Source organism: Marmota flaviventris, chromosome 5 (genome assembly GCF_047511675.1).
Source record: "Marmota flaviventris isolate mMarFla1 chromosome 5, mMarFla1.hap1, whole genome shotgun sequence".
In the NCBI taxonomy this organism is placed as follows: Eukaryota; Metazoa; Chordata; class Mammalia; order Rodentia; family Sciuridae; genus Marmota; species Marmota flaviventris.
In genome coordinates, this window is record NC_092502.1 from 69,447,673 (window position 1) to 69,462,292 (window position 14,620).

The 14,620-nt window shown below is 42.2% G+C and overlaps 1 protein-coding gene and 1 pseudogene across 16 annotated transcripts in view; both read right to left on the minus strand.

Moving 5' to 3' along the window:
- Positions 1-14,620, minus strand: part of LOC114086611 (protocadherin gamma-C3) — a 166,738-nt gene that overhangs the window by 65,169 nt on the left and 86,949 nt on the right. The window contains exon 1 of one of the 16 annotated variants that reach the window (XM_027927942.2): positions 12,137-14,620. The exons of 12 other annotated variants lie outside the window; for them this stretch is intronic. In XM_027927942.2, the coding sequence (XP_027783743.1) occupies positions 12,137-14,566 (2,430 nt within the window). In that variant the 5' untranslated portion in view covers positions 14,567-14,620. Of the gene's footprint in view, positions 1-3,060; positions 6,196-7,652; positions 10,752-12,136 lie in introns of those variants that run through there. 3 more of the 16 variants (XM_027927945.2, XM_071612297.1, XM_027927943.2) reach the window with 3 other exon arrangements.
- LOC114086651 (U4 spliceosomal RNA) lies at positions 1,970-2,096 on the minus strand (annotated as a pseudogene).

Sequence of the window (14,620 nt, forward strand, 5' to 3'; positions counted from 1 at the left end):
TTTGTGTGTGTGTTTTAATTTTTGAGACATTGTCTCACTAAGTTGCCAAGGTTGGTCTTGTAAACTGCTTTTTTACAATAAGAAGTTTGATAGGACCTTTGTTTAGATCACACTATTCAGACAAAAAATTAAGATTCACAAATGCCTCAGATGAAAATGCCTAGGAACTTAAGATTTTTAAGTCAGCTTCACAAAAAATTTTAGAAAACTTTTGTATTCAGCCTCCAGTTGTCCCATTGTATTACTGGGAGAAGCACATAATTCATTATGACTTTTCCCAATAGAATGGCAAGTATGCTGGCATTGAAAGCATGAATTTTTCTGTCAACCATAAAAAATGGCTACAGTTTATTAACTACAAGTTATGAATAAGATTATTTATATATTACCCCTAATCCTAATCACAATTTTTTAAATTAGGAATTATTATCCCTGTTTTACTGAAGCTCAAAGAGATGAAATAACTTCTCAAAGGTGAAGAAGTTACCTATTTGCAAAACTCTGTCTTCTATGATACTACATCCAAAAACTCATGACACTGTTTATCATTCATTAATAAACAACTGCTTAATGAAGACTTTCCCACTCAAACTGATTTTTAAGATGGTCTAAGAGTCATAAATATTCATGTCCTAACTCTTACTGATTTGTCCTTAAATCAAGTTAGGTGAACAGATATCAGCATAATTATAACTTATTAGCTAGATTCTTAAATAATTTTTGTTTTTTAATTACAGCTTTCATTTTGAGTTGCCCATCATATGTGAACTGCCATGTGATAAACATTTTGATAGTTTCTGCAAGAGTGCATGCACTGCTATCTATTTCTCTTAGTGTTAGTCATAGAACATTATACTTAGTAACTTCTATGGGAACTAAAAGCAAATTTTCTATTTTTATATAAGCTCAAATGCTTCCTGTTTTTAAAGCACACAAGTGGAACCACACAATCTATATTACTTCTATTTTGTTGTTGATGTTATTCTTGGTTATTAAGAAGCATAAAGAGATATGTGCTCTTGGTAGAAGAAACTGCGTCATTTTAGAGCCATTTGATTACCTTTCTTTATCTTTTATAAACCTAGGTATTGACTACTGTATTTTTAAAGTAGACAGGTAACAAATAAAAAGAAAAAAAAGTTAATTTGGATGTTTTGGTTCCCTACTCCTTTAAAAGACGAGAAACCTTTTTGTATTCCCTTCTTGCTTTCTCAAGAGTAATATATCTTTGCTTCCAATTTCTGTTAAATATTCTACACTAATCATAAGGTTTTCAGGAAACAGAATCTGTGCACTTTCAAGAAAACTCTCCATGTTATAAAAAGTTATAGAAATTTTAATGTAGAAAGAAAGGGGATTTCTGCAAAGTTCCCATCATACCAAAAATGTGCCCCAAACACATTTATTTTTATTATTATTTTATTATTAAATATTTATATTATTATTAATAATTTGTTATTAATAAAATATTTTATTATTTTTTGTGGTGCTGGGCATCAAATGCAGGGCCATGCATATGCTAGGTAAGTGCTCTCCCACATCCCCAGACCTTTTTTTAATTTTTATTTTCAGAGAGGGTTTAACTAAGTTTCTCCAGCTTGCTTGGAAATTGAGATCCTCCTGCCTCAGCCTCCCAAGTAGCTGGGACCAAAAAATTTTTTTTCTAAATTTCTTCAAAGAAATTTTCAGCTGAGTAGATGGCAAAGATAGTTCAAGTTATCACTGTGCCATTTTGTTAATTCTGAATACTTCACAAAGTCATCATTAATATGATTGTTGCAGGTAAAATGAGCAAAAGAAATGTGTGACTTTATTACAGTATTTTTTATGTATAATGAAATGTATAATAGAGGTAAAAATATCTTCACAGTTCTTCCTCATGACAATTACATTGTATATTTGAGAAAACTTCCAATGTATAAGAAATAAACCTGCCATATTTGGAAATTTAATGAATAAAAACATGAAATGACTTAAGACACCAAGAAAGTATAAATGTATATATCTCTGATAACCAGAAATTAATGTTCATTAACTAGCAATAACCACACATCAGATAAACCTCATTGGTTATGATACTGCCACTGTGCAAAGCTTGAATTAATGTCCTTTAAAAGAAACTAAGTGTACTTTATAAATGTTAGCAATCCCAAGTTTAGTTAAAGGGTATTCTAGGGCTGGGGTTGTGGCTCAGTAGTAGAGCTCTCGACTGGCATGTGTGAGGCATTGGTTTGATCCTCAGAACCACATAAAAATGTACTATGCCCATCCACAACTAAAATACACACACACACACACACACACACACACATATTTTAAAGCCATTCTATTGGGGCTGGGGATATAGCTCGGTGATAGGGAGCTTAGCATGATCTGGTCCAGCACCACAAAAATATATACATATATAAAACTTTTTCTTTCTGGTGTTGGGGATTGAATGTAGGGGGGAATTCTACCACTGAGCTATATACATTCCCAACCCTTTTTAAAAATTTTACACAAGGTCTAGCTATGTTGTAGAAGCTGTTGTTGAATTCAAGATCCTCCTGCCTCAGCCTCCCTAGTAGATGGGTTTACAGTCAAGTGCTACCAAGCCCAGCAAGAATCTATGTTCTTAACCGATAAATTGACTTTAAATGTTTGACACAAAGCTGCTACGTAGCTAATAGGAAAAATATTATAAGCAGGAAGAGTATTATAGTTGATAAACTAGAAAACTATATAGAATATTAACTAAATACTTTATAATTTGTTTATATAGTGCCGCAGTCCGGCTGCAGCCGGACTGCGGCAACATAGTACATAATAGTACATTAATAATATTGTCATATTGTTTATATAAACGTTTAAATACATATTATATATGTTTGTATATTCTTATATACACATACATATATATTTATAAACAAGGCATGAGGAAACAGAACAACTGGGTTGTGGGCGTGTGCGAAGTGCACGTAAATTTACTGGCATCTGCTTTATCAATTCTAAATACACATGAATCAGCTATACTAAGAGGTATTTTGATCCAAACTCAGAGAATATATGATATGGACTCACCTGAATTAATGCATGATTGTCTTTGGAGAAGACCAAATCACCTGCCAGCAAAAGAGGCTCACTTTTCTCACAGCTCTCCTGACTGATGAGTGTGTCTGCGTAGTTGGGCTGCGGAAAGATCAAATGGCTTTTCCGAGAGTCGGCAGTGAGGGAGACCTCATGCGAATAGGTCTGCAGAAAAGCGCGCACCCCGTCCACGCCCACAAAGTGAGAGGCGGGTACGCCAGCCAATCCATTTCCCGCAGCCTGGAGCTGGCGCAAGGAGTGCCATCGCCTCAGCCTGAGCGCCAGCAACACAATAACAAAGGCCAGGAAGACACAGGACACTGCAGCCACAGCCACCACCAGGTAAAGCGTGAGGCCTGAGGTTTCAGAGTTGGCAGGAGACACTAGAGTGCCCAGATCTGCGAGGACGTCGGGGATGCTGTCGGCCACCACAACTGTGAGCGTTACAGTGGCCGAGAGAGGGGGCCGGCCGTGGTCCTGCACAGCCACCACCAGGCTCTGCTTGAGGGCATCTCTATCCAGCAGTGTCCTTGTAGTGCGCACCTCACCAGTGTGTAGCCCAACGGAGAAAAGCCCTGGCTCGCTGGCCTTCAGCAGGCGGTAAGACAGCCAAGCATTCTGGCCTGAGTCCTTGTCCACTGCTACTACCTTAGTCACTAGGTATCCGGGCTCTGCAGATCGGGGTGCCAGCTCTACCCCAGTGGAGCCATCAGTGGGGAGGGCAGGATACAGGATCTCAGGAGTGTTGTCATTCTGGTCCAGAATGAAGAGGCTCAAAGACACGTTGCTGCTGAATGGAGGTTTCCCACTATCACGTGCCATTACTTGCAGCTGTAGCTCTTGGAATTGTTCATAGTCGAAGGAGTGCAATGCGTACAGAACGCCGGTGTCTGAGTTAATGGAGACATAGGAGGACACGGGTGCCCCTTGGAGGTTGTCCTCAGCCAAGGAATAAGTGACCTGGGCGTTCTCATCACAGTCGGGGTCGTGTGCAGTCACGGAGATGATGGAGGCGCCTCTAGGGTTATTCTCTGGGAGATAGGCAGAGTAGGAGGCCTGAAGGAAGACTGGCGAGTTATCGTTTGTATCTGTTACCTTCAAGGAGATATGAGTTTTAGTTGATAGGGGCAGACTTCCCCTGTCAGTGGCAGTCACCGTGATGTTGTAGCTAGCAACCTGTTCCCGGTCTAAAACTGTGTCTGTGACCAAACTATAGTAATTTCCGTAGGATTTTTCTAATTTAAAGGGCAAATTCCCTTGGATAAAACAGACTACTTGTCCATTTTCCCCAGAGTCTTGGTCATTTACTTTTAGAAGGGCAATTAATGTCCCTCTGGGAGAGTTTTCCGGAATTGAGTTGGTGAGAGAGGTGATGATTATTTCAGGGGCGTTGTCATTTACGTCCAGAACTGTGATCAGGACCTTGGTTCGTGCTGAATATCCTGCATTATCCATTGCTTGCACTTCCATCTCGTAGACACCTGATTCCTCATAGTTCAACTCCCCTATTGTTGATATCGTCCCTAAATTACTATCTAGTTTGAAAACTTGGGACGCCTTATCGTCCACGTACCGGAAGGAATACATCACTTTCCCATTGGCTCCTTCGTCCCGGTCAGTGGCATTTACTAGAAGCAGCTGAGTGCCCACGGCCACATTCTCCGGAACACTCACGTGATACTCGGACTGAGCAAACTCTGGTGCATTGTCGTTTGCATCAACAACTATCACGAGGATGTTCGCGGTGCTGGTGCGGACCGGATCGCCCCCGTCCAAAGCCGTGAGGACCAGGTGGTGTGTGGCCTTTTCTTCTCGATCTAGGGCGTGTTCCAGCACCAATTCCGGATACTTGTTACCGTCTGCTCCGTTTTGCACCTCCAGGGAGAAGTGAGGATTCGGACTGAGCTTGTAGCTCTGCAGAGAGTTCTTCCCGACATCTGGATCCCAAGCGTGGGGAAGGGGGAAGCGCATTCCAGTGGCTGCGTTTTCACTCATTTTTATTTCTAATTCACTTTCACGGAAGTAGGGAGCGTTATCGTTAATGTCCCTTACTTCTACTTCCACCCCGTATATTTTCACTTTATCCTCTATGAGAATCTCTAGATTTAATTGACATTTGATGGCTCCCATACAAAGTTCTTCGCGGTCTATCCTGCCTGCCGTGAGCAAGCTGCCGCTTCGCGGGTTCAAAGCGAAAAGTTGAGTGCTACCTCCAGAGACGATGCGGATTCCTCCCTCTGCTAGCTCCCGGGGCTCCAGTCCCAGGTCCTTGGAGATGTCGCCCACCTTAGAGCCTTTCTCCAGCTCTTCAGGAATTGAATAGCGTATCAGGGTGCATCCGGCTTCCCAAAGGATCCCTAGGAGAACTCCCAGCAGGACCAGCCCCTTGCCTTCTGGGTGAAGTCTTGCAGAAATCATTGTGTCACTTTCCTCTAGGATTATTTCTAATTCTACCCTTGACACCGAAGTCAGGATCAGCTCTCCTGTCGCCGGATAGTTGAGGCGAGCGGGTGGTGCGAGCTCCTGCGTTCAGTTTCTTCACAAAGATGGTCTGTTTCAATCTATCTGTGCTTGTGTTTTTGGCGCATGCAAGGCGAACAGGATCTCTGCTTTTCTCTCCCTGATTGGTGAACAGCGGCGCTCAGAGTCCTAACCAATTACTGCACAATCTTGGATTCCCGGGAAAGGATTTTTCATTTTTATACCTCAAATAGCTCCATCTACTGTTCGTCAAATAAGGATAGGAATGGAGCCTACTAAACCAATAGTATTTCTTTAAGTAGAAACTTTAGCGAGGTTATTTTAATTTCCTTAACATTTTCCATATAGAACCACTTTAAGATTGTTTTCTGTAGCTGTTTTCCATTTTTTCCAATCACTTTTAAGAGACTTTGAAGTTTCCATAAAAGTAATTTTAATCTCATGATTTTAATGCACTTGCTTTGAGATCCACACCCCTCAACACATCTATTATGGGAGGAGGCTCCCTAGGAACTTCCTGTTTTGATAGTTTTTGTAATAAAATAATTTAAACTTTCAGATTCAGCGATAATGTGGGGCATTTTTTTTTCAGTAGATTATTTGGTGTGCCTAAATGGAAGCACTACTTTAACAGTTTGGCATATAACACTTAAAATCAAATTTTCATGATTGTAGGGAAAATTAATAATGAGAAATTGAACACATTATCAGAAACATACCTGGAAGAAGTCAGGTGAACATGTATCAACGCTTTCAGAATTAAATGGAAGTGTTTCAACTTGCACTAACTGGAAATAAAGCTAATACTCTACAATTCTAATAATACATTATAGGGGCTGGGGTTGTGGCTCAGTGGTAGAGCCCTTGCCTACCATGTGTGAGGCACTGGGTTTGATTCTCAGCAGCACATATAAACAAATAAATAAATAAAGGTTAATCGATAACTAATAAAAATTTTAAAATAATACATTATATTTCAAAAGAATGTTTTGTGTTCAGAAAATCTTATTAAAAGAAAATTAGTAATCCAAAGAATGTTATAAACTTACCTTTTACTGGGTAACTGACCTACTTCCAGTTATTGAGAATTACCAGTATTACATTTGGAAACACATCAAAATACAGGAAAAAAAAATCCTCCTAAGAAATAACTGGCTACTATGTTTTCATGAATGTAAATATTTACATTCTGAGGAAAAGCGCTTTTGGAAAGGTACTAGGATTGAACCCTGGGCCTCAGGCACTCTACAACTGAACTACAATCCAGTCCTTGGTAGTCACAAAATAATATCTTAAAAATTGGAGGGCTGGGGATGTAGCTCAGTGGTAGAGCCCTTGTCCAGTATGTGTGAGGCCCTAGGTTCAATCCTCAGGAATTTTAAATAAGTAAATGTTGGGAGGGAATTTAGAGTTACCTGTAAAGGAAGATCAGACATAAAACTGACTAGTTAGTGAAATTCCAAGAACCCCTAGTAAATATGTATATATATCTGAATATTATTATCAAATAATATTTTGATATACCTGAATATTACTATCAATTATTACTGTCTTTATTTCTGTAAAAAAAACCTTATGTGTTTCCTCTCAATTTATAGTTAATAAAGAAAAAGCCTTATATCCTCAAGATATTGATCGCTCAAGAAACACCTACAGTGGCACATGCCTATAATTTCAGTGACTTGGGATGCTGAAGGAGGAAAATGGCATTTTTGTGGCAAAGCTCAGCAACTTAGCTAAGTCCTAAGCAATTTAGGGAGACCCTGTCTCAAAATTTTAAAAAGGATCAAGGATGTAGCACCCTGGGTTAAATTACCAGTACCAAACAAACAAAAACAGGAAAGAACAATAATTATAGTTCAATTTAAAATATTTACATGACAGTAGCATCATAATGCTTACTTCTTACAGAGTTTGTTTTGTTTTGGTTATTTTTTGGTGTGTGTGAATAAAATATTCCAAAATGCTGGAAGGTTAACTAATCTACAATATTGAGAGTGAGCAAACAAACTTGAAGCAATTACCTGCTTAAGATTTTCTTGCCAAAATATTGGTTTGAAAATTAAACCAAACCACATACAAATAAAGGACTCATTGAAACTCACGTGAGTAGGAGCAACAGAGTCAAATTTTATCTTGTTATTCTCCACAGTGACACTTACTGCCAAAGAAGCTTCATTAGAAAGATCTTGTTGGGGGAACATTTCTGGCGTCATAGTGAGAAAATTAAACTCTGTTTTGCGGGAATCCGAAGCAACGTACATATTGTATGAATAAGGCCAAGTTCCCTCATTGTAGTTGAGAGAAACGCTTGGCCTAGTCTGAGAACAGAGATCATAGTGAAAGCAACCCCAGGAAGCAGAACTGGAGGAGTGACCCAGGCGCAAGGCAATAGCCAGAATCACTGCCAGGAGGAAGAGCACTGAGATCAAGCCCAAGGCCACCACCAGGTAAAACTGCAACTCATCTTGGGGGTCTGAGGGCACAGGGCGGTCACTGAGGTCTGGCAGTGCCTCCTGCAGGCTGTCAGCAAAGACCAGGAGAAGAGTGGCTGTTGCCGAAAGAGGTGGCTGTCCACCATCACGCACAGCGACCACCAGGCGCTGGCGAGTCGCGTCCTTGTCGCTCAAGGCGCGAGCTGTGCGCACCTCGCCGGTGCGCAGCCCCAGGCTGAAGAGTCCGGGATCGCTGGCCTGCAGCACGTGGTAGGACAACCAGGCATTGTGTCCAGAGTCAGCGTCCACCGCCACCACCTTGGTGACCAGGTAGCCCGGCTCCGCGGCACGCGGCACAGTGTCGAAGAGCGCAGAGCCGTCGGGAGCGAGCGCGGGGTAGAGCACCCGCGGCGCGTTGTCATTGCGGTCGCCTACCAACACGCGCAGGCTCACGTTGGCGCTGAGCGCGGGCGAGCCGTGGTCATGAGCCTGAAGCGTCAGTTCAAAGGAACGTAGCTGCTCGTGGTCGAAGGCTCGCTGTGCGAACACCACGCCGCTCCGTTCGCTCACAGACACGTAGGATAACAATGCCCGAGGCTCCAGATCGCTGGCCGCGATGGAGTAGGAGACTTGGCCATTGGACCCCAAATCTGGGTCGGAGGCACTGACTTGAGCGATGGAAGATCCTGGAGGGTTGTTTTCAGCCACGTGCACCATGTAGGAGGCCTGCTGAAAAACTGGAGCATTGTCGTTGACGTCGCCAATGTGTAGGGTGATACTTGTGCTGGAGGAAAGGGGCGGTTTGCCCTTGTCGGTAGCAGTGATGGTGACATTGTATTCTGGGGTCTTCTCCCGGTCCAGGGTCCCATCTGTTACAAGTTTGTAGTAATTATTGGCGGAAGATTCAATTCTAAAAGGAAGTTTTTCTTTCATGAGGCATGTGACTTCCCCATTTTCTCCTGAATCTTTGTCATGTGTTTTGAACAGAGCAATCACGGTGCCTGGCTTTGTGTCCTCGGTTATGGAACTGGACACTGACGTAAAAACCACATCTGGAGCATTGTCATTCTCATCTAGAATTTCTAGTATAATTTTACATTCTGTGGCCATGCCTCCACCGTCCTTGGCTTCTATGCTTATGGTATAATGGCTACTGATTTCAAAGTCTATAGGGTCTTTGGATATAATTTCTCCATTTTGATGGTCTAGCATAAACTTATTTCCAATATTATGTCCTAGCGATTTGAAGGAGTAGGTGATCTCTGCATTGATGCCCTCATCTTGGTCGGTGGCTGTCACCTTCAGCACAGAGGTGCCTGGGGGCATGTTCTCTTTAAGGCTGACTTTGTACATATCCTGGTTGAACACTGGTGGGTTATCATTGGCATCAATGACCTTGATTTGAATTTGAGTTGTGCCAGTCAGGACTGGGTCTCCCCCATCCACTGCTGTCAGGACCAGGAGATGGGAGCTCTGTTGTTCCCGATCCAGGGGCTTTTCCAACACTAATTCAGGGGCAATTTTGTCTTCCAACTTGCCCTTCACCATCAAAGAGAAATGTTCGTTAGAGCTGAGCTGGTAATCCTGGAGAGAGTGAGGTCCTACATCTGCATCTATAGCAGATTCCAGGCCAAACCGGGTCCCCAGAATTGCAAGTTCATTGATTTGTAGAACAATGCTGCTCTGGGGGAAGTTGGGTGGATTATCATTTATATCCTCTATCATCACGTTTATGTGAAAAACATTTAGAGGATTTTCTGCTACAATCTCTAAGGGCACAACACACAGGGAATTCTGGGAGCAGAGCAACTCCCGATCTATTCTTTCACTCACAAGTATATTCCCATTCTCAGTGTTTATAGTAAAGTATTTTTCCTCTGCGCCAATTCTAAGGTTGCGGGTCAGTAAATCCTGAAAATTCAGCCCCAGGTCCTCAGCCAGGTTCCCCACCACCGAGCCCCTGGCCATTTCTTCTGGAATAGAATAGTGGATTTGCTTCCCAAGAGCTGCGCAGAACAAAGGCAGCAGGAAAGGAAAGAGTACTTGCCGATAGAGGGTCCTGCTCCTTTTCTTCGCCCTATATTCCATTCTTCGTGTTGTTGCAGCCTCGATGTTAAGATAAGATGCTTCACAATTTGCTTTTAAAATATTTATTTCCACTGCAGAGAAAACCCAATGCTCCTAGTTTGAGTGTATCCCAATCTCAACGGATTCTTGCCTAAAAGAAAACACAAGTCCCGGCCACTCTCCTTTCACCCTGGCTTCTGTGACTACGCAGAATACCACTCTGGGTGGATCTCAGGATCCAGCTCTTGCAGCAAATTGGCCAACAGCGACACTCAGAGTCTATTTAGAAAACAGCAGTCAGAAGCCTTTGCAAATTTAATGGGATTTGGTATTCCAACAGATAAATTAGATTGATATATAGGGAACTTGCTGAATTTTGGATGTGTTTATTTTCCAGTGTTTATTATCAAAGAAGGTTTCTTGGAGATGGGCTTATACAGTAGAGATATAGGCTCATATAGTAATAAGAGGTTAACAGTTGGTCTTTTTCTAATCAGAGGAAATGCACATGTTGGAAGAGAATGAGGCAAAATATTTTCTCCAAATGAATGAACGACTGAGATACTCACAACACTCCAGCATTTTTCTTGACTTCAAGACTAATTTAGGCATCTGTCAGAAGAATTCCCTTTCTACAATTGATCCCTTCCCCGAACACTAGGTACTCAACTAACAGTTAATTACATTAAGGCCAACTCCTAAATGTAAACATAAACTTGAAAGGGAACATTAATGTACAAATATTTAGAAATTATGTGAGAATACTGAATTTAACTGATGATGAAAATGATTCCTGTGATCAGATACCCTAAGTAAGTCTCCATTTTCATACTTGGTTTTTCTAGGCATTGCTTTAGATAACATATATATCATTAAATAACTATCAAAGTGTCAATAAAAAGTTGTTTCTCAAACAGTAATTGAGTATAATTATATAGAATACAAAATGAATTTATGAAGGAAAGAAAGCAAGAACCCATACTTCCTAGATAGTTTGAAAAGGAACAAAAAATACCCAGAAGAATACCAGTTAAATCAGTCTCTTTGTGTGTTCTGGGACTGAATCCAGGGCCTTGGGCATGCCAAATACATGCTCTACTGCTGAGCTAAACCACAGAGCTTAACCCCTAAATCAATCTCTTATAAAAGTCTAAATACCTACTCAATCTCTTACATAACTCAGAAACTATTCTATATAAATAAATCTGAAAATAAATCTTTTAACAGATTTGAAAATAACTTTTTGAGAAGCACTGGATCAAAATTTTATCATATGTGAACTTTCTACATTAAAAAGTCTTCTACACAGACAGTAAAGAACAAAAGGAAATAATACCAGTTCAATGATTTGATTATTTCTTGAGAACAATCTATTGACTTCATCATAGTAATAAAAAAGATATCTGGAACTTAAGGGAAAAAAAGTTCTACATTTCCTCTCCCAAACAAGTTCAATAATTAAAACCTACTCAAATCTATCTTGATAGGATGAAGCAATGAGGCAAAGTTGAAACAGTCTATACAATCTAAATATATTATCAATCATCAAAAAGCAAAATAGAATTGCTTTATGCTTAGAAAAATGGTTACATGTATAAGTGTGCATATGAATAGAACAGAAGAAACAAGCTATTGAATCAATATGGTTAACTTTGACATTAGAAGTAATAGCAAATAATGATAGAATATAACTGTAATCAATGGAGACACAGTCAAATTAGAAGACTGTAAAAATAAATAAAAACTGTGAATCCTTAATTTGAATTAATCAGTTTACATTGATAGCCACAGACAATGATGATAGAAAAATAATACTAAAATTCAACTTATCTACAAAGTAAGCCAAGATGAATTAGACCTTTAAAATAAAAAGAAAATATGCCAGTACTAAAAAAAATGACTTCCACAAAGTCTTTGTGCAAAATGATGGAAAATCTGATGAAAGGTGAAGTACAAGAACTCATGAATATTCTAAATGTGTATGAACTTTCACCTGCCCTAAACCCAGTTTTCTTAATAGGCTCTGAAAAAAATCCCCTTAAAACCCTTGTACCAACGCATTAACAATTGGGTAGAATAAATCTCACCTGATTGTTTGTTGGGTCATATTTGCCTAAAACGGTAGCTGAGTCTTCAGCTATCAAGAGAGGCTCGCTTTTCTCACAGCTCTCCTGGCTGATGAGCGTGTCTGCATAGTTGGGCTGCGGGAAGATCAAGTGGCTCTTCCGAGAGTCAGCGGTGAGGGACACCTCATGGGAATAGGTCTGTAGGAAGGCATGCACCCCCTCAACACCCACAAAGTGAGAGGCGGGCGTGCCCCCTAACCCGCTGCCTGCTCCCTGGAGCAAACGTGAGGAATGCCAGTGCCTCAGTCTGAGTGCCAGCAGCACAATGACAAAGATGAGGAAGATACAGGAGACTGCTGTGATGGCCACAACTAGGTAGAGTGTGAGGCCTGATTCATCTGGGTTGGTGGAAGACTCCAGACTGCCCAAGTCGGCCAGGACTTCTGGGATGCTGTCAGCCACTGCCACTGTGAGTGTCACAGTGGCTGAGAGGGGAGGTTGACCATGGTCCTGGACGGCCACCACGAGGCTCTGCTTGAGCGCATCTTTGTCCAGTAGGTTCCGGGCAGTGCGCACCTCACCTGTGTGCAGCCCCACAGTGAAGAGCCCAGGCTCGCTGGTTTTGAGCAGGCGGTAGGACAGCCAGGCATTCTGTCCTGAGTCTCTGTCCACTGCCACCACTTTGGTCACCAGGTATCCAGGCTCTGCAGATCGGGGTGCTAACTCCACCCCAGTGGAACCATCAGTGGGGAGGATGGGATACAAGATCTCAGGAATGTTGTCATTCTGGTCCAGTATGAACAGATTCACTGACACATTGCTGCTGAGTGGTGGGTCCCCGCTATCACATGCAGTCACTCTCAGTTGTAGGTTTTGGAACTGCTCATAGTCAAAAGAGTGCAATGCATACAGTACCCCAGTATCCGAGTTGATAGATACATAGGAGGACTGAGGTGCTCCTTGGATCATGTCTTCTGTGAGAGAATAAGTGACCTGGGCATTCTCTTTGCTATCTGGGTCAAGAGCGGTCACTGAGAAAATGGAGGATCCTCTAGGATTGTTTTCAGAAACATAGGTAGAGTAAGAAGAGTGAGTGAAGACTGGAGGGTTATCGTTCTTGTCTCCCACATTGAGTAAGAGGTGAATTTCTGTGGATAGGGATGGACTTCCTTGGTCTTTGGCTGTCAATGTTATGTTATAGCTCTGGACTTGCTCTCTGTCCAGCTCGCTGTTTGTTATTAACTTGTAATAATTTCCATAAGTTTTTTCTAACTTAAAAGGGAGATTGTTAGGAATGAAACAGGAGATCTGACCATTTTCTCCAGAATCTCGATCTTGCACATTTAGAAGAGCAATTACCGTTCCTGGAGGCGAATTTTCCAACACCGAATCAATAGAAGAGGTGATAGTTATTTCTGGAGCATTATCATTCACATCCCAAACTGTAACGAACATCTTAGCAGTGGTCAAGAGACCGCCACCATCTTGGCCTTGAATTTCCATCTCATAGAACCTATATTTTTCAAAATCCAGAGGCCCTTGTACTAGAACTTCGCCAGTTTGAGAATTCAACTGGAATATTTCAGAAGCTTTGCTTTCTGTATTCTGGAACGAATACATCACTTCCCCGTTGAGACCCTCATCTGGATCCGTTGCATTTACCACGAGCACTCGAGTTCCAGAGCTGAGGTTTTCAGGAACACTCACTCTATACACAGACTGAGTAAACTTTGGGATGTGGTCATTTACATCCAGGACCACCACTCGAATGGGAACTGAGCCCTTGCGTATGGGATCGCCTCCATCTAAGGCTGTGAGGAGGAGGAGGTGAGCCGCCTCTTTCTCCCGGTCCAGACCTCGCTCCAGCACTAGTTCCGGATTCTTGGCCCCATCAGTTCCGCCTCTCATTTGCAAGGAAAAGTAACTATTAGGGCTGAGTTGGTAGCTCTGGAGAGAGTTCACTCCCACATCTGGATCCCTAGCGTTAGGTAAAGGAAATCTCGATCCAGGAGCTGCGTGCTCACTGACTTTTATCTCTATTTCCTCTTCCCGAAAGCTGGGAGCATTATCATTAACATCCATTATTTCTACCTCCACTCCATAAATCTTCAGGGTGTCCTCCACAAGAATCTCCATATTTAAAAAGCAGGAGGAAACCGTTTCACAGAGCTCCTCCCGGTCTATCCTACCCGCGGTGATCAAGCTGCCACCTCGCGGATTCAGAGCGAAAAGCTGCGTCTTCCCCCGGGAGACGATGCGGACTCCGCGGTCGGTCAGCTCCCGGGGCTCCAACCCTAGGTCCTTGGAGATGTTGCCCACGAAGAAGCCTTTGTCCACCTCTTCTAGCACAGAGTATCGGATGTGTCCGGCTCCAGATTCCCGCAGCGTCCCCAGGAAAATACACAGCAGCACCAGCGCGCTGCGTTCCAGGCTCTGGGGCGGATTCGCCATGGCCGGGATCGAGCCGATAATCCGTAGTGTCTAGAGCGGGTTTGATCTGAATCA